At 38.4% G+C, this 19,541-nt stretch overlaps 1 protein-coding gene across 2 annotated transcripts in view; it reads right to left on the minus strand.

The window, feature by feature from the left end:
- Positions 1 to 19,541, minus strand: part of LOC114647785 (kelch-like protein 12) — a 41,825-nt gene that overhangs the window by 14,241 nt on the left and 8,043 nt on the right. For both annotated transcript variants that reach the window (XM_028796419.2, XM_028796421.2), the window contains exons 2-6: positions 18,504 to 18,771; positions 8,630 to 8,783; positions 7,773 to 7,990; positions 1,845 to 1,994; positions 1,315 to 1,429 (exon numbers count right to left, since the gene is read on the minus strand). In XM_028796419.2, coding sequence (XP_028652252.1) covers positions 1,315 to 1,429; positions 1,845 to 1,994; positions 7,773 to 7,990; positions 8,630 to 8,783; positions 18,504 to 18,686 — 820 coding nt within the window. In that variant the 5' untranslated portion in view covers positions 18,687 to 18,771. The remainder of the gene's footprint in view (positions 1 to 1,314; positions 1,430 to 1,844; positions 1,995 to 7,772; positions 7,991 to 8,629; positions 8,784 to 18,503; positions 18,772 to 19,541) is intronic.

The raw sequence follows: 19,541 nt of genomic DNA on the forward strand, positions 1-19,541 counted from the left end.
AACTTCGCAGAACTACAGTGATGCATGAAAGTCTGAATGCTTCCTGGATATCACTATTTTAGATATTACAAGGGCGGCACGGTGGCGCAGTGGGTAGCGCTGCTGCCTCGCAGTTTGGAGATCTGGGGACCTGGGTTCGCTTCCCGGGTCCTCCCTGCGTGGAGTTTGCATGTTCTCCCTGTGTCTGCATGGGTTTCCGCTGGGTGCTCCGGTTTCCTCCCACAGTCCAAAGACATGCAGGTTAGGTGGATTGGCGATTCTAAATTGGCCCTAGTGTGTGCTTGGTGTGTGGGTGTGTTTGTGTGTGTCCTGCGGTGGGTTGACACCCTGCCCAGGATTGGTTCCTGCCTTGTGCCCTGTGCTGGCTGGGATTGGCTCCAGCAGACCCCCGTGACCCTGTGTTCAGATTCAGCGGGTTGGAAAATGGATGGACAGATATTACAAAGATGCTGTATGAACCTAAACTCCTAATTAATACATTAAACGATAATCCTAAATAAAGGCTTTACATAAACAAAAAATGAACATGAACACAGATTACTAGACTGTGATAATTAAAAAAAAATCACCACATATTGTTGCAGAAGTAAACGAAATTACTTTTTTCGTTCTATTATTAGATGTTGACTGTGGAGGACTTAGGACTAGTTATAGTTAATATTTCTTTAACATACAAATGAATGAAAATGTTTTCAAAACTAACTTCGAGGAATACAGACTGTATGTACTACATTTCAACAAAATTCATTCACTGGGAGCCTAATTGTTTCATGCAGACAAACAGCCCAACATGATGACACTAGATACTTTTCACATATTACGTGAATGTAACTAAAAAGGCATGTGCACCACTCATAGGGTGCAAACCACAAGTTGTAAAATTATTTATCAAAATGAGTCAACATAGGGACTGAATGTGCATTGTAATTTTTTATTTTTAAACTGGAGGTGCTAGTCTGGTTATCTCTTATCTCCTGAATTGTATGCATTGATACGGGGCTTGAATTGTTTCTGCCAATGAACATAATAATTACAGGACATCTGATTGGTTTCGTCTGCTGTGTTTAATAAACATTCATTTCGGTAATATTCAAAGTAATTACATCGTTGTACAAAAATGTAATTGACTCATTTTATTTCATAAGAATTTAGTTACATCTAAAATGCACAGCAAATACATTTTTTAAGATAAAATCAGAACAGCTAAATTGTGGCTGATACAGGAAAATGTCCATATGATTTTCGTATTTGATTCAAAATAACTATTTTTTTCTTTTTTGTAGTTAAACCTTACCTCCATGTGTATGTACCTACCAAGACGGGGCCTGGTTCTTGGTCCCTGCATTTGACTCCTAAGTTCAGGACGCAAGTGAAATTTCTTGGCCTCATCCACCAGATCCCTACATTGCAGACTACATCTGATTAAAGGCTGCAAAGAAATAATAAAGCACAATACTAGTAACATGCAAGTGACATGCAAGTGACATTTAACACTGAGAGGGAAAAAAAACCAAAAACAAATCAAGCCTAACACACCAGAGGAATTTTTTGCAAGGTGTGGTTACATACATGAACAATATTTTCATATCCCATTCATTACTCACTTCCAGAACAAATTAACCTTAGCATTATGCAATCTGTCTTTGATATGCACTAAATGTTCCACTGCATGCATTACTCATTACATCAATGATTTGAGTGTACATTTATTGGATTTTCTTTTTTCACAGTGAGTAACCTTTAGAGCTAGAATTACCCATGGGTATAGCAGGTGCTCAAACATACTGTTCACATAAAGGTAACAACATAGGATTACTGATTGTGCTAAGGACTCGGCAACATACCTCTGTGTCAATCACATCTGTGATGTATCGGGGTGTCAAGAGGGGCATACGAACATACTGCAGCATTGCAGGGAGAAAAGATTCCCTTTCTTTCTTGAAGTGTTTCACCCAATTTATAACAGCTTCAAAAACTGGCTCTTCTGAGTCAACCTAAAAACAAACCGATGGACATTTTATATATATTATATATCATAAAAGAAAAATTTGAAACAAGACTGTTTCCAAGAGACTGCCCTCCTCTCAACCATTTCCATTTAACGGCCCACATTCATGTTCCTCTCACCTCTCATTCGTGTGAATGATTTTGTCAGACACAGTTCCTGCGCTCTCAGCTGTTATACATTTTTATGTTTTCCTCACTTTTAGTTCCCAATAAAAGAAGATTTCTTATGTCAAAATCTTAATGAAGAATTTCATCCTGAAGGGTTATCAACAGAAGAAATGAGTTCACGGGCAATCCTAGCACCGAAAAACGAAGTCAAACAAATTAATGCGAAAATTGTCGATTGGCTACACGGCAAATTGGTTAAATGCGTATCGATAGACTATGCTGAAACAGCTGGTGGTGATTGGGCGGAAGATGAAAACATCAACTTACAATATACCTTAGAATATCTACAACCATTAACACCGTACAGTCTTCCACCGGCCGAATTACTGTAGAAAGAAGGATGTATCGTAATGTTACTGCGTAATTTATGTCTGAGTGATGGCTATGCAATAGGATAAGATTAGTTGTATTCAAAATTTTCGAACAATTCTGACATGTAAAATTTTAACAGGCGACCAACAGAGGTAACGTAGTACATCTTTGGGTGATAACATTAGACACCAAAGGAGATCTTGATATGCCATTCATATTAAAACATTTACAGTTTCCCGTTATAGAATAGCTTTTGCTATGACAATTAACAAATCACAGGGCCAAACATTTGAAAAAGTTGGTTTATTTATTAGAGAGAAAGAAACGATACGCACTCACAGGGAGTTATACATTATGTTGTCACAATGCAACTCCAAACACGGAATCAAACTTCAATGCAATATTGATGAAAAGTTAGTTCCAAATATTGTTTTTACTGAAGTTTTACAGTAAAAGTGTAAGTTTAAAAAGTATTTGTGTGTTAATTTCAAAGCCAAACAAAACGAAAACGTATAATGCAACAAATACCTCTAACGCAACATGAAACATAATTTACTTTCAATTTATTACGTTTTACTATTTTTACTATGGTTAATAACTTGCTGTAATGTAAAATAGTTAGTTCTATTATGCATATGTAACAATTCCCATGAAAATACCAATCTGTTTAAATTGTACATCCGCTTACCCATATACGAAGTGACTAGCGCGTAGAGCCCGCATGGGGGTTGGTGAGTGAAGCGAGCAGTATTATATATAAATAAAATACACAAATACAGACACACACATAATGTTTGGGACAAAAATACATATTTCCTTTGATTTACCCCACTGCTCCGTGGTTTAAAATTATAAATCAAACAATTCAGATCTGCTTAAAGTGCACATTACAGACTTTCATTTAAGGGAATCTGCACACATTTTGGTAATGGAATGCAAAAATTAAAACACTTTTTTTTATAAACGCCGCCCCCACCTCCCATTTCAGGGTTTGATAATGTTTGGGACAACTGGGAGTCACAGGTGTCAGTGATTACTCAGATGTGTCTAATTGCTTCATAAGATAACTCAGCAGCTTTTACCCTTTCGAGTCTGTAGTTGCCATTGTTTAACATGAGGACAAGAGCTGTGTCAATGAAAGTCAGACAAGCCATTATGAGGCTGAAAAACAAGAACAAAACCATTAGACATGGGTAATACCCAAGAATGACCAAAATATTTTAGCTTTGTTTATAATCTGTGTTTTATCTATTGTTCAGTGTCCTTAAGTGTTTAGAAAGGTGCCTACAAATAAATAAAATTTATTATTTATGAAGAAGAAAGAATGCACTAGTAAGCTCAGTAATTGTAAAGGGACCAGTAGGCCAAGGAAGACCTCCACTGCTGATGACACAAGAATCCTTGCTATGGTAAAGAAAAAGCCCAGTCTTCAGGGGGTAGATGTGGATGTGTCAGAGGTGACAATCTGCATAAGACTTCATGAGCAGAAATACAGAGGCCTCACTGCACTAGTGAGCCACCAAAACAGGATGGCCAGATAACAGTTTATGAAAAAGGACTTAAAAAAAGAAAGGTCTGGTGGACAGATGAGCAAAGATGAACCTGCATCAGAGTGATGGCAAGAGCAAAGTGTGGAGTCCAAAAGGAGCTGCCCAAGAACCAAAGCAGACCACCTCATCTGTTAAACATGGTGATGAGGCGTTATGGATTAGGCAATTATGGCTGCCACAGGTCTTGGCACAATTAATTCTGATTTTTTCTGACTTATTTGCTCAAGTTCCAGTAAATGCCTCCAAACTCATTGGACGGAGCTTCGTCTCACAACAAGATAATGATCCAAATATCCTGCTAAGGCAACACAAAAGTTTTGTCAAAAATAAAAAAAGGTAAATTCTTGAATTGCGAGGCCTGTCACCCAATTTAAACCTAATTGGGCAGGCCTTCCATACACTGAAGAAAAAAATTGAAGGGACAAGCCCCCAGAACAAACAGAAGCTGAAGATAGCTGCATTAGAGGCTTGGCAGAGCATCACCAGAGAAGGTCCTCAGCACCTGGTGATGTCTATGAATCGCAGACTTCAAGCAGTCATTGCATGCTAGGGACACAAAACTTTAGTCCTAAATATGACAGCTTTAATAGACCTGACATTGTTTTGTCCTAAACATTTTGGTGCCCTGGACATGTAGAAAAAGTGTTGTAATTTCTACATGGTTAGACCAAAATGTACGCAAATATAAAAGTGTGAAATGTGCACTTTAATCACCATGGAATATGTTCGTAATTTTAAACTGCAGAATAGAGAAGTAAATTAAGGAAAATTGCAATGCGTATATATACATACATTATACATGCTCCGATCCTGGTGGGCTACTGTGGCTGCAGTTTTTCCTTCTTGCAACTTTCTTAATCAGTGACCAGCTAATAAACTTCTTTTCCCTTTATTTTAATTGCCTTGTTTTCCAAGACAAGATGAGAAGTGAGCCAACCGGTAACCAGCTAATTTGGGGCCTCGAACTCCAAACAATTCCACTCCTAGTTTCTTAATTAGAAGCTAAATCTTGTTAATTTAATTCAATGGCTTATTGGTGCTCCAGTTATGCAACACAGGACATTTCCAGAACTGCTGATTATATTTTTTTTCAAGACCACTGTCAAAATATTTTGTGGACTTGAGCAGTTCAACATTACTGAGACCTTCACCTTCCTGTATTTTCAAATATTGTATAATGGACACTAGTTAGCTAGTCATGTGCTGTACCATTTTGTATCCATTATTGTTTGGAAAGGAAAAAAGAAACAATGGAGGGATCTAGATCTTAAATAGAATACCATGTAAAATTAAGGCAAAAGAAGTTAATTATCTGCAAAAGTTGGTCAGTAATTAAGAAGCGTTAGAATAAAAACCCTCCAGGAACGTAGTTGCATACCCCAGATACACACACACACACACACACACACACACACACACACACACACACACACACACACACACACACACACAGAGGTCTGTAAGTATTTGGACATTGATAAAGGTGTTATTTTTGCTTTTTACTTAATGAATATTGGAGTGTATATATGAATGAGTCTAAAAGTGCAGACTGCCAGCTTTAACTTGAGGGCATTTACATCAAAATTGCGTAAAAGGTTTAGGAATTATAGCACTTTTTATATGTTGCTCCCTCATTATCAAATGGCGAAAAGTAATTGGATAATTTGTTCACAACTTCTTCCACGGCCAGGTGTGGGTAGTTCCTTCAGTATGTCATTAACAATTAAGCTGGCAAAAATTCTGGAGCGGATTTTAAGTGCGGAATACACTAATGAGCTCGGCCACACCAAAAGGCCTTGACGACCATGGAAGACAACAGTGCTAGATGATCACTGAATTCTTTCCTTGCTGAAACCCTTTGCTGAAACACTTCACTACATTTAACCAAGTCAACAACACTCTCATTGTTGAAGTTTACAGTAAAGACGTGAGAAGACTTCACAAAGGTAAATATAGAGGGTTTACCACAAGCTGCAAACCACTGGTAAGCCTCAAGAATAGGAAGGACAGATTAGACTGCCAGAAAACACCTAAAAGCTTGCCTAGTTCTTTGAACTTATGAAATGAAGATCAACATGTACCAGAATGATGGAAAAAGAAGGAGCATGGAGAAGGGAAAAACCGCATACCGCATCATCTATTAAACGTGGTGGAGGCACTGTTATGGTATGGTCTTCTATGTCTGCCAATGGAATTGGATCATTAGCATTTATTGACAATATGACAGCTAACAGAAGCAAAAGAATGAATTCTGAAGTGTATAGGGCTACACAATATGCTCAGACTCAGCCACATGCTGCAAAACAGATAAGATGGCGTATCAAATACAGAAAGACAATGAATAAAACATCATACAGTATACAGTATATAAGGAACAGGTATATTCATGCAGTTGTTGGTGAGCATGACTGTTGAAAAGTCTTATGATGTAAAGTTGAAAGCTTTCCCCGAATCTAGAGGTATGAGTGCTAATGGTCCTGAAAGAAGGAGAAAGAAAAGTGACTGTGCAGGACTCCTAATGTCTTCACAATTTGCCTTTCTGAGACAGCATGTTATACAGTATATATCCTGAACAAAACAGGGCTGTGTGATAGTAATATTCTGTGCCAGCTTCAGCATCATCCTTAGGGCTTTGCAATCCTGAATTAAATAGGTACCATCTGAGAATGTAATGAAGCCAGTGTTTAATGAAATAACTTTTGGCTATTATTAAAATTTTGAATTAAATGAATGCAGGAATATGGGTAATTCTAAACTATTCAGAAACAGTTCAGCTCTTCCATGTCTATGCAGGGCCTATATTCACCCCTAACATGCAAGACACAAACTTGTATACTGGAAATCAAACACTGCAAGATACAGGATTTATTTAAACAAAAATATTGGAATATTTGCCTTCATTACTGATCTAAAGGGACTGGCTACATTGTGGGTAAATTGAAATTTTGTTGTCTACTCATCCACAAAAATCCTAGTTAATGATCTGAATTAGAAGGTGAAAATTAGACTGTTATTAAAGCTTCACTGAAAACACACTGTCAGTGGAGGTGGCCTTCCAGGAACAGAATCTGGCACAGCCGTCACTGAAAGGTATACTTGCTTTCTACTACACTAATCCACTGACTGGTACTTTATGAAGTTACAGATGGCAGAAACAAATAAGCATTAACAAGGGTGTACAAACTGATAGTGTGTTGCAAAACAAATGTCTTCTAAAATGTGTGAATTTCATTTTTCTATTCCTGCTTGCTTTTGATGCACTAATAGTGAATAACTGGTTAAATACAAATGGCTGATCTGTAAATATCTTCATACAGTACACACTCTAAGAAAATCATAAAAGACACTCAGGAATTAAACAAATCCATGAGTGATATTAGGTTTAAATTTCTAATGAATATCTAGTTGACATACTGAACAACATAATTACTTATCTAACCAAATTAGCTTAATGGACTGAATTATCTACACTGGTTTTCCTATTTCGTTTTTTTTTAATAATTAATTTCATTTATTAAGAGGGGTGGATTTTGTTATTAAAAAAAAAAAACAAAAAAACTACTATATAATATATATGATCCTAATAATCATCTTTTACAAAAACATCACTGAAATACTAGACATACACTCACATTATAATGCCAAAAAAAAACAAAGCTTACCATTCAAATAGTAATAAATATCTTAGTCCATTATCTCCAAAAGGAAAACAGTACTCTACACTATTACAAATACCTGAATTTCATCGCATTTGATGAGCTTCTCCACTTCCTCTTTGCTTAGCAACATAAACTCCTCATGTTGCACAACCTCTGGAAAGTTCTTCTGGCTGAACACCTCGGCTGCCTGCATTAGATCAACACAATTGTGGGTTTCGGCAAAGTCACGGATACCCAGGCAGTTTGATGGGTCCAGCTGGCTCTCCAAGAATTCACAGCAAGCTTGCTTTACCCCTAAAAGAAAACATTTGGGCTATAATTTATTTATAGAATATATCTCAAATATGGCGGGCACAGTAGTCAAGTGGTTTGTACCATTGCTTTGCAACTTCAGCGACTAATGCTTAAATGCCAACCTACATGCAATGCGACAATGACAAATAACTTCTTCCAATCACAGATAATAAGTGATAGGACTGGAACATCCAGGGCTTATAATGGGCTTGTATGTAAAAGACCATTTAAATTTCCAGAACACTGCATTCCAGCACAATGAGAATTGCATAGCACAACCTATTATGGCAAATATCTAAATGCCTCAGGCTATAAGCTTCTAACAAAAAACCTCTTTCTTTAAGCCTGTTCACTTTTACAGCTAAATGTTGAATATCTGCACATAATTTCATCCAACAGAGGCTTTCTTTAATGGACTATGTAGTTTCACGAAAATCTGAAATCTCTATTAGATCCCTAGCTGCACCATTCCTCGTGTTCATCATGAAGATACAATCAGGAGTCTGCTCTGTTGGTTCAGGATTTAGAATCAACAAATTTGTCTTTAAATGTATTAGTTTTAATAATCTATTTATCTTTGTGGTTGCACAAAAACAAACCTTGTGGAAGTGAGTGATCCATTTTCAAGTCTGAACTTACCTTTCAGCTGGAGTAGACAGGCAGCAGGTAACAGTTCTTGGACATTCTCCACTGTCACATGAACTGTTTCGGTATAAACAAAGTCAAGCAAGATTTCCATGGTAGAGGCTGTGAGGCCCTGGATGTCTACAAATGGCTTACCCTTTTCAGACAGCTAGGGACAAAATAGACAAAATAAAGTGTTCGATGAGGCACTGTGGAAAAGTACAGAGAACAAAACCATAACCTCAAAAATGTTTCTACATTTACTTTTCATTGTTTTTAATTTACCCTGCAAGTATAAAGAAGGCATAGTTCAAACAGCTTAGATATGTGGATATCTTAGGTCTGGTCCAATAAAGTAAGATCACTTTTTATTAAGGATTAAAAACATATTTGTTTATTTTGTTTAATTTTAGTTACTTTAGAAAGATTAAAATGTATTTAACATGAAAGGCTTGATCCAAATGCAACAACATAGACAGATATTAATGGATAAATTAATATTATATATAAACGTCTATGCGTGGAAGTGTGTGGGTTTGTCTGCCCGACCAGCCAGTGTGAGGCGAAAGCATAACGCTCAAAGAAAGTGACTCGGTCGCAAAAGTGAAACCACCGACAAAAGAGAAACTTGCTTAGCCACTAATACACAAGCGAGGCGAGCACATTAGCAAAACAAACACTCCGAGGACAGAGAAACTCGCTTAGCCACTGATAGACAATGGTGGTGAGCACATTGGCAAAATGAAACCGCAGAGGAAAGAGAACCTTGCTTGGCTGCTAATGAACAACTGATGCAATTGACTGATTGATTGATTGAAGTGCCAGAATCCATAGTTTCTAGGAGCCTGGGCTTACACAGCTAGTATACTTATAAACAACAATAAAACCAACATTTTGAGAAATTAAACAAAAAATATGTACTGTATAAGTGGACACTGAAGTAAAAGAACTGGAGACAATAAAGAAGCAACAGGCACAGTGAAAGGGAAAAAGAATCATACTAAGCAGCATAAAAAAAACTAAATAAAAAGGTAGGTAGGACATGTAAGGCCTCAGCAGGGACAAAACATTCTAAGCACCCGATATGGAGCTGAGGCTTCTTAACTAAAACAGATGGAGATACACAATAAGAAATTAGCATATATCTAATCTCTATCAATCCTTGAACTAAACAGAAATAAGTAATATGGCACTCTTGTTTCATTTATTTGACTCCTCAACAGTGGATGCAGGTGCCTTCCTAGAAGACAATAGCTCCTACTGAGCACAAAAAAACCACATTAGAAACAAATAAGAATAAAAGAAAACTACAGGAGAAGCAAAAAAAGGAGTTTACAAAATAAAAATATATAATGTATGCTCAAAAAAAACACTGTATCAGCACCATCACGACCCTGGCATTCCTGATTGGGTACTGTCTGGTTATTGCAGTAGCACTTTTAGTTTGTGGTTGTATAGTCTTCTATAAGCAGGTAACTGAAGCCTATGCCTTTAAAAAGTTCTGTCCCACAACATGACCATGACAGGCTTTTCAGGAATTCTCATTTCCTGTAGAGTGCCACTGCATATACTAGATCAGAGGACAACGCCAAGAATATTTCATCATTCGTTTGCAAGAAGTAAGGAGGAATAGTGTAGTGAGAAGTCAAGCAAAATGATAACAATATGCAAGCTTTCGAGGCAACTCCAGCCACCTGACGAACGGGCCTGAGTTGCCTCGTAAGCTTGAAATATTGTAATCTTTTTAGTTCGCCAATAAAAGGTGTCATTTAGCTTGGACTTCTCATTACATCCATAATGGCTAAGGGCTTGTTTATACTTCACGCTCAGAATGCGTACGCGCCCGCATCATGGCTGCCACGCATTCCCAGCGTTCATTTGACGCATCCTCTGAGCTGGTCCTCAGAAATTCGCGTTCACGAGTTGCAGTACCAGCAAAAACTCGGGGGGCGCAGTATGCTAAAAGTCAGAATGTGACGTCAGAGTCTCTGTATACTATCTACATGTGACAGAAAAGCCTCTATGCGGATCCTACAGGATTGATGTGCGCGTTTCGATGTTTGATGAATGGTTCGATGTGGTGAAGCAAAATGCCGACAAACAGATGCATTCGTGGTGCTTTTATATTCAAGCGTTGCATATTCCCGATCGTAATGACACAATACATTTTAAAAGTCCCACATACCATCTTTTGTCCCGTCTTTTTTTTTTTTTTTTTTTGCAACTTCACAATAGCAACATAATGTACAGTGCTGTATTTGAGCCACTGAGTAAAAAATTAAGGACATGGTGAAAACGTGTATTTTGTGATTAAAATGGAAATTTCAGCTTTAATCTCGAAATGTCCACTTTAACCTCATAGTTTACTTCATCATTAAAGCAGACCACTGTAAACATCATCCCAGTTTCTTTATCGCTATGGCAAGCAGCAATAGATCACCACACAGAACACATTAAATGTATGATATTCCAACTCTCTGCAAATTTAGAATCTTTAGATTTATACTTGATATCACTTTCATGATGAAATGCCTTAAAGTATGTTTGTTACATTTTACAGATAAATCGTTAATTTTGTTTAAATAATGAATACTGTTAATGATTACACACATGGGGGTGACAAGGTGGCGGAGCGGTAGCACTGCTGTCTTGCAGGGAGTCACGTCGCTGGTATTCTCTGCTTGGATTCCACACTGTGCTCCAGTTTCGTTCCAAAGATATGCAGATTTGGAGATCTGGTCCCGCTAAATTTACTCCCGTGTATGTGTGTGCTTATATTCACCTTGCGATGAGCTGAGTCCCCGTCCAGGGATTGTTTCTGCCTCGTGCCCAATGCTTGCTGGAATGGACACATCCCTGGACTGATGGATTTAATCATTAAACATCCTTTTCAGAGATATTGCGTTAAGGTGTCATCGGAATTTAATGGGTGTTCCAGGCAATTCACAACACAGCGAAGCTGAACCTGTTCTCGCTGTGATAATATCTCACACTGCCACCTGCTAGATTCCTCCAGATTTACGTAAAGTATGCGCGCAAGTATAAACAAACAGTAAAACGCTTGCATAGCAGGAGCATCCACTGCAGCATGCGTCGCATTGTGTGAAGTATAAACCCGGCCTAACACGGTACAGCATCCTAGTACTGGATATTGTCACTTTATGACCAAAAGGCAACATCTGCAAGATTTCTCTTACATTATACACGAGATTTACAGGGGCCTCAAGGGTGAAAGAAAAACCTCTGAAGGACTGTAGAGTCCCTACTGTCCGAATTACAGAATAAATGACCGTTTTTACTGCCACGTTGAGATGTCATTCAATAGCAGTGAACTATACATTCTACCAAGGATATTTATTTAACACTGAAAATGGTTTGTGAAGTGCATAGGGGATTTGTATGAGCATATTCTGATTTGTGTAACTGCTACATAATTGTTACATTCAGTGTTATTTTATTACTTGTATGATGTTATGACTATCTATTTTTACAGCTCATTGAGTGTTTGTAGTGTGATTAGTTGGGAGGTGGGTGGGTTGTTATCAGAGGTGGGTTTACTTGCTGGCCTTGACCTCATTCCATTTGGGGAAGGCTACAGGTATAGTGTAGCAAGCCTTTAGTTCTTTACTACCTTTGGAGAATGTTACAACTCCAACAATAAAATGCAGAATGCTATAAAATAATGACAGAAAAAAGGGTTACAAGGGCGGTATCTAATATCAACCAGTAAAGCTGATGGAATTCCTATACTCTCACCACTTTTTATAGGAAAAACCATAGGACACATGACATTACATCACATCACATTAACCACATGCACAACCATGCTTGATGTCATCTGTAGGCCTGATGGTCACTTGAGTTATATAATAATGGCACGACTATCTGGGAGCCTCCATGTGGGAAAAAGTAATTAGAAACAAGTGAATGAGGAAAACCTTTAAAACAAGCTCAATCAGTTTTTTTTTGTACCTCACAGTATGAACATGAATATGTAAAGTCTGATGGAAAGAAGTTGGAAAAATGTAAAACAATGGTATAGTAACATAAAAGAGTGGGCCCTGGGTTATTGTGGAATGAATTTTCATAATTGTTACAAAACAATGTGGAACGAAAAAAAAAGAAAAAAAAAAAGAAATACATAACATAAGAAAATAAAATTTAGAGTAGGAAAAAGTCTACATGACCAACGGTGATTTCAGGATTAACGCATCCTTACAGAGTTTAACTTTAAAATGGTGGAACCACTTTGTACATGGGCTCCTAATTAACAGTGCTTATACAAACCTTACACTACTTTAAGATATTTGATTTTTATTTGTATTAACAGCATGAAAGCAAGAACTATTCATTTACTCCTCATTTTCTGATTCTAATTCCAATATAGGTCTAAATGGGATCAGAGCCTATCTTGGCAACGCTTTGCAAATGACAAAAAACAGTTTTCAGCCTTCATCCATACAAGTCCAATTTAGAGTCTCTCCAATAAACCTTAACTGTACAAAAAACAAAGCAAACCTGGGGTGACTGTGCAGGCTTTACTGGACACCAGCTAGGCTGAAAAGAAAAAAAAATACATATCCAGTACTGTGCAAAAGTTTAATCATTTATTTTCATCAATCAACAAAATGCAGTGAATGAACAAAAGAGAAATCTAAATCAAATCAATATTTGGTGTGACCACCCTTTGCCTTCAAAACAGCATCAACTCTTCTAGGTACACTTGCACACGGTTTCTGAAGGAACTCGGCTGGTAGGTTGTTCCACACATCTTGGAGAACTAACCACAGATCTTCTGTGGATGTAGGCTTCCTCACATCCTTCTATCTCTTCATGTAATCCCAGACACACTCGATGTTGAGATCAGGGCTCTGTGGGGGCCATACCATTACTTCCAGGACTTCTTGTTCTTCTTTACGCTGAAGATAGTTCTTAATGACTTTGGCTGTATGTTTGAGGTCGTTGTCCTGCTGCAGAATAAATTTGGGGCCAATCATACACCTCCCTGATGGTATTGCATGATGGATAAGTATCTGCCTGTATTTCTCAGCATTGAGAACACCATTAATCCTGACCAAATCTCCAACTCCATTTGCAGAAATGTAGCCCCAAACGTTCAAGGAACCTCCACTATGCTTCACTGTTGCCTGCAGACACTCATTATTGTACCGCTCTCCAGCTCTTCGACGAACAAACTGCCTTCTGCTACAGCCAAATATTTCAAATTTTGATTCATCAGTCCAGAGCACCTGCTGCAATTTTTCTGCACCCCAGTTCCTATGTTTTCGTGCATACTTGATTCGCTTGGCCTTGTTTCCATGTCAGAGGTATGGCCTTTTGGCTGCAACTCTTCCATGAAGACCACTTCTGGCCAGACTTCTCCAGACAGTAGATGGGTGTACCTGGGTCCCACTGATTTCTGCCAGTTCTGAGCTGATGGCACTGCTGGACATCTTCCGATTTCGAAGGGTAATAAGCTTGATGTGTCTTTCATCTGCTGCACTAAGTTTCCTTGGCCGACCACTGCGTCTACGATCCTCAACGTTGCCCGTTTCTTTGTGCTTCTTAAAAAGAGTTTGAACAGCACATCTTGAAACCCCAGTCTGCTTTGAAATCTTTGTCTGGGAGAGACCTTGCTGATGCAGTAGAACTACCTTGTGTCTTGTTGCTGTGCTCAATCTTGCCATGACATGAAACTGTCTTCCACAACCTCACCTTGGTAGCAGAGTTTGGCAGTTCCTCACCCAGTTTTAAGCCTCCTACACAGCTGTTTCTGTTTCAGTTAATGACTGTGTTTTAACCTACGTGTGACATTGATGATCATTAGCACATGTTTGGTAGAATTGGTTGATCATACACCTGACTAGAATCCTACAAAATCCCTGACTTTGTGCAAGTGTACCTATAAGAATTCATGCTGGTTTGAAGGCAAAAGGTAGTAACACCAAATATTGATTTGATTTAGATTTCTCTTTTGTTCGCTCACTTTGCATTTTGTAAATTGATAACAATAAACAATCATTATTTATATTTCTGAAAGCATTCTTTGTTTACGGCATTTTTTCACACCTGCCTAAAACTTTTGCACAGTACTGTATGTTTACAAAGTGTTTCATTTAAGTGATGCACTATTGCTAACTTTATCATTTTGCTACAAAAATGTTTAAATTAGGAAAGTCAGTTTTGAACGCTGAGAACGATTATTCACTTTATTTTTTCTAGAAACTTCCAACACTCAAAACATCTGGGTGTGGGTATTAGAAGTTACTGGGATGGGGGAGAAATATCATGGAGGCGAAATGTGAGAGGCGAAATTTCTGTAAACCACCTGAGTCGCACTCTGTAATTCACATTAATTGGCCTTAAAGTGTACAGAATTAGGTAATATCTAAATAAAATCATCATTTCCTTTAGGTATCCTCCATTACCTCTTTTACGCTGCACAACCTACGAGTACAATACAACTTTAGAGATAAAGTTGAATAAATAATAAATGGACAGGTTGGGAGATGTATAAACATTGCCTATAAAAAGTTCACCCCCTTGGAGGTTTTCATGTATTGTTGTTATGCAACATTAAATCACAGTGGATTTAAATTGGCTTTTTTGACACTGATCAACAGAATAAAAACTCTGTAATGTCAAAGTGTACACAGGTCTCTACAAATTGGTCTTAATTACAAATATAAGACACAAAATAACTGCATAAGCATTCACTACATTTAATATGGCACACCTAAGTCATCACTGACACAGCAAATTAGTTTTAGAAGTCACACATATTAGTTAAAAGGAGACCACCTGTCAAGGGATTCCAATTGTAGCATAAATGCAGCTATTATCTGGAATACTCAACTCGTGACGAGTCCATATCATGGCATAACCTACTCACTGAAGACAGAAGAACACTCCAAGCAAGTCCAAGTAAAGGTGATTGATAAGCATAAGCCAGAGGATGGATGCAAGGAAATTTCCAAGTCACTGAATATCTCAGTTCAATCTGTAGTACTAGGGTGTTGTGCCGTGTTAGCCATTATGAATGTAGAGAAAAGCCAAGCAAAATGACACCTTATATTGGCTAACTAAAAAGATTACAAAATGCAAGCTTTCGAGGCAACTCAGGAAGCTTGCATATTGTAATCTTCTCTCAGTTCAATCTAAAATTAAGAAATGAATAGAGTATGGCACAGTTGTAAATCTGCCTCACGCAGGACGTCCACAAAACCTGAGTGATCGTGCAAGAAGACAACTACTGAGGGAGGCCACCAAGATACCTATGAGAACTATGAATGAGCTGCAAGCTACGGTGGCTGAGATTAAAGAAACTGGGCACACAACAACTGTTGCCTGGGAGCTCAACCAGTCACAGGTCCATTAAAGAGTAGCTACTGTTTCCAAAAAAAAAAAAAAAAAAACACAACATAATAATAATAATTAATAATTCTTTGCATTTATATAGCACTTTTCTCACTACTCAAAGCGCTCAGCAATTGCAGGTTAAGGGCCTTGCTCAAGGGTCCAACAGAGCAGAATCCCCTTTGGCATTTATGGGATTCGAACCGGCAACCTTCCGATTGCCAGTGCAGATCTCTAACTTCAGAGCCACCATGTCAGCTACAGTTTGCCTAACAGCACATGGGAGACTATGATGTCAGACAGAAGAAGAAGATTCTATGGTCTGTTGAGACCAGAATTAAGATTTTTGACTATCAGATTAAATGCCATATAAACAGTGCACATTATCTACAACACATCATCCCCTCCATTAAACATGGTGGTGGCAGCATCATGTTTATTCTGTCAGGTTTACAAGGGAAAATGAATGCAGCAAAATATGAGAAAATAGTGGAGGGAAACCTGATCCAGTTTGAAAGAAACCTGTGCTTTGGGAGAAGATTTGTTTTCCAGCAAGACAAGCCCAAGCATACACCAAAGCTACACAGTAAATGGTTAAAAACAAAATATTAATACAAAGTGTCTATCACTTCTATCATTTCTTATAAATTTCTTTATCCATCCATCCATTTTCCAACCTGCTGAACCCGAACACAGGGTCACGGGGGTCTGCTGGAGCCAATCCCAGCCAACACAGGGCACAAGGCAGGAAACAATCCTGGGCAGGGTGCCAACCCACCGCAGGACACACACAAACACACCCACACACCAAGCACACACTAGGGCCAATTTAGAATTGCCAATCCACCTAACCTGCACGTCTTTGGACTGTGGGAGGAAACCGGAGCGCCCGGAGGAAACCCACGCAGACACAGGAAGAACATGCAAACTCCACGCAGGGAGGACCCGGGAAGCGAACCCAGGTCCCCAGGTCTCCCAACTGCGAGGCAGCAGCGCTACCCACTGCGCCACCGTGCCGCTATACAGTGAGTACGGAAAGTATTCAGACCCCCTTCAATTTTTCACTCTGTCATATTGCAGCCATTTGCTAAAACCATTTAAATTAATTTTTTTCCTCATTAGGGTTACAGTCCCCACAGTGAAGCATGGCGGTGGCAGCATCATGCTGTGGGGGTGTTTTTCAGCTGCAGGGACATTACGACTGGTTGCAATCGAGGGAAAGATGAATGCGGCCAAGTACAGGGATATCCTGGACAAAAACCTTCTCCAGAGTGCTAAGGACCTCAGACTGGGCCGAAGGTTTACCTTCCAACAAGACAATGACCCTAAGCACACAGCTAAAATAATGAAGGAGTGGCTTCACAACAACTCTGTGACTGTTCTTGAATGGCCCAGCCAGAGCCCTGACTTAAACCCAATTGAGCATCTCTGGAGAGACCTAAAAATGGCTGTCCACCAACGTTTACCATCCAACCTGACAGAACTGGAGAGGATCTGCAAGGAGGAATGGCAGAGGATCCCCAAATCCAGGTGTGAAAAACTTGTTGCATCTTTCCCCAAGAAGACTCATGGCTGTATTAGCTCAAAAGGGTGCTTCTACTAAATACTGAGCAAAGGGTCTGACTACTTAGGACCATGTGATATTTCAGTTTTTCTTTTTTAATAAATCTGCAACAATTTCAAAAATTCTTTTTTTTTGTCTGTCAATATGGGGTGCTGTGTGTACATTAATGAGGAAAAAAAATAATTTAAATGATTTTAGGAAATGGCTGCAATATAACAAAGAGTGAAAAATTGAAGGGGGTCTGAATACTTTCCGTACCCACTGTATTTCTTTATAAATGCTATATATGCATTTCTCTTCATAGTGGTGATGTTTTCAAGGTTCTCATGCACATGTCAGACCAAAAGTAGACAACATGACTACAAACAACATTAACTAAAAATCTGCACATTGTGATGTCTTTGAGAATGAACAAAATGGAAACTCTCCTCTTTGGATTTACAGTCTGTTTTTCATGTATCCAAGGAATACATCATTGTAACCAAGAGATACAAAATTCTATCTATACTGACTCTGACCTTGGCACCAAAACGTATGTAGCTGGATGTTGTCAAATGCACGACATCACAAAAGCCAGAATACACTGTTTTTGTTATTGTCGCTGTGGTGGAATGGGTTTGTATGGTAGCTCAGAAGCTGCGACAATAGCAGATGCCCGAAATGTGTGGTATTCTCCTAAAACAAAATGTTACTTCTTTAATCTACTACTGATTAACATTACTGATTTTCTAATAAGCTACTACTGACTCACTAAGTAACAAAAAGTGTGTCACTTATTCCTAGTAATATGGAATGAAATATACCAGAAAGCTACAATGGTCTGGTGCTCTTACCAGTACTGGCTTCTGTTTTTTGCCTGAATGCTGCCAAGTTACCCCCTGGTCTCCTGTAACTGAACTGGATTGAGAGTTTTGAAAATGATGTTATGCTTTCAGCATCAGATAAATAAAGTGCATAAAATCAACCTACCTCACTAGTGAACATGGCACAGAAGTAGTCACTGCAGGCTGCCAACACAATTCTGTGGGCCGGGAAATCCGTGTTCTCCACCTTCAGTGTAATGTCACACAGAGTGTTACTCTTTCTCAATGCGTTCATTGCATTCAAGATGGACTTGGCATGAGAGTTGGTCATAATGTCCTTGGGAGCCATTGTGACAAGATGGAGTGTTCCTCAGAAATGGATGACCACTTGTAAATAACACAAGCATAGAATGTAGGTTTTCAATAGATTACACCTGCAAATGAAATTCAACAAAATTTTAAATGGTTAGAAAAAAAAAATTCCCTGATATTAATGAATAAATTCAACACTTTTGACATACAGGCTCCTTTTTGGTTTTTTTTTTTAACTTACAACTGATATCTCGGATAGTAATAAAACTTTAATAAGCTTAAGCACTCAGAAAAAAAGCAAAAGTTAATTTACAATCTCATCATACTACACATACTTTAGATATAGATCTAGGTGCTTCCCATAGCTGCAGTATTCCTTACTGGCACTGTCTAACTTTTTCATAAACTGTCAATAGTTGAGTCATATTTTTCTTCCAAAATGAAGGAATTCATGAAGTGCCCAGAATTTGATTCTTGTGCCTGGCTATTATGTGTGAGGAATCTGAACATTCTTCCTTAGGGCTTTTCTCAAGGTACTCTGTTTTTCCTTCCACACCAGTAAAGAGTGTGCTGGCTTAGTGGGTAATTCTAAACTAAACAGGTGTGGGTGTGTTATCTGGAAGTGAAACATGCATCTGAAAAGGGGTCCTGATAAATGCCCAAAAAACACTGCAATACCATAGTGTGTTACAGCGGACTCCAGCTCACTCTGTGGCTTCGTTGTATAATGATTCAAAGCTTGACTTAATTTTTATCACACATGTCATTTACAGATAGACACCATGATCATTAAGCATTTTAGGAGATCAGAGTGATTGGCATTTTAGGATTCATACTTTGATGAAAGTCTGGAAGGAGTATTTCACTTATGCAACTAATGAACAATTCTAAA

This window comes from Erpetoichthys calabaricus, chromosome 3 (genome assembly GCF_900747795.2).
Source record: "Erpetoichthys calabaricus chromosome 3, fErpCal1.3, whole genome shotgun sequence".
Lineage (NCBI taxonomy): Eukaryota > Metazoa > Chordata > Cladistia > Polypteriformes > Polypteridae > Erpetoichthys > Erpetoichthys calabaricus.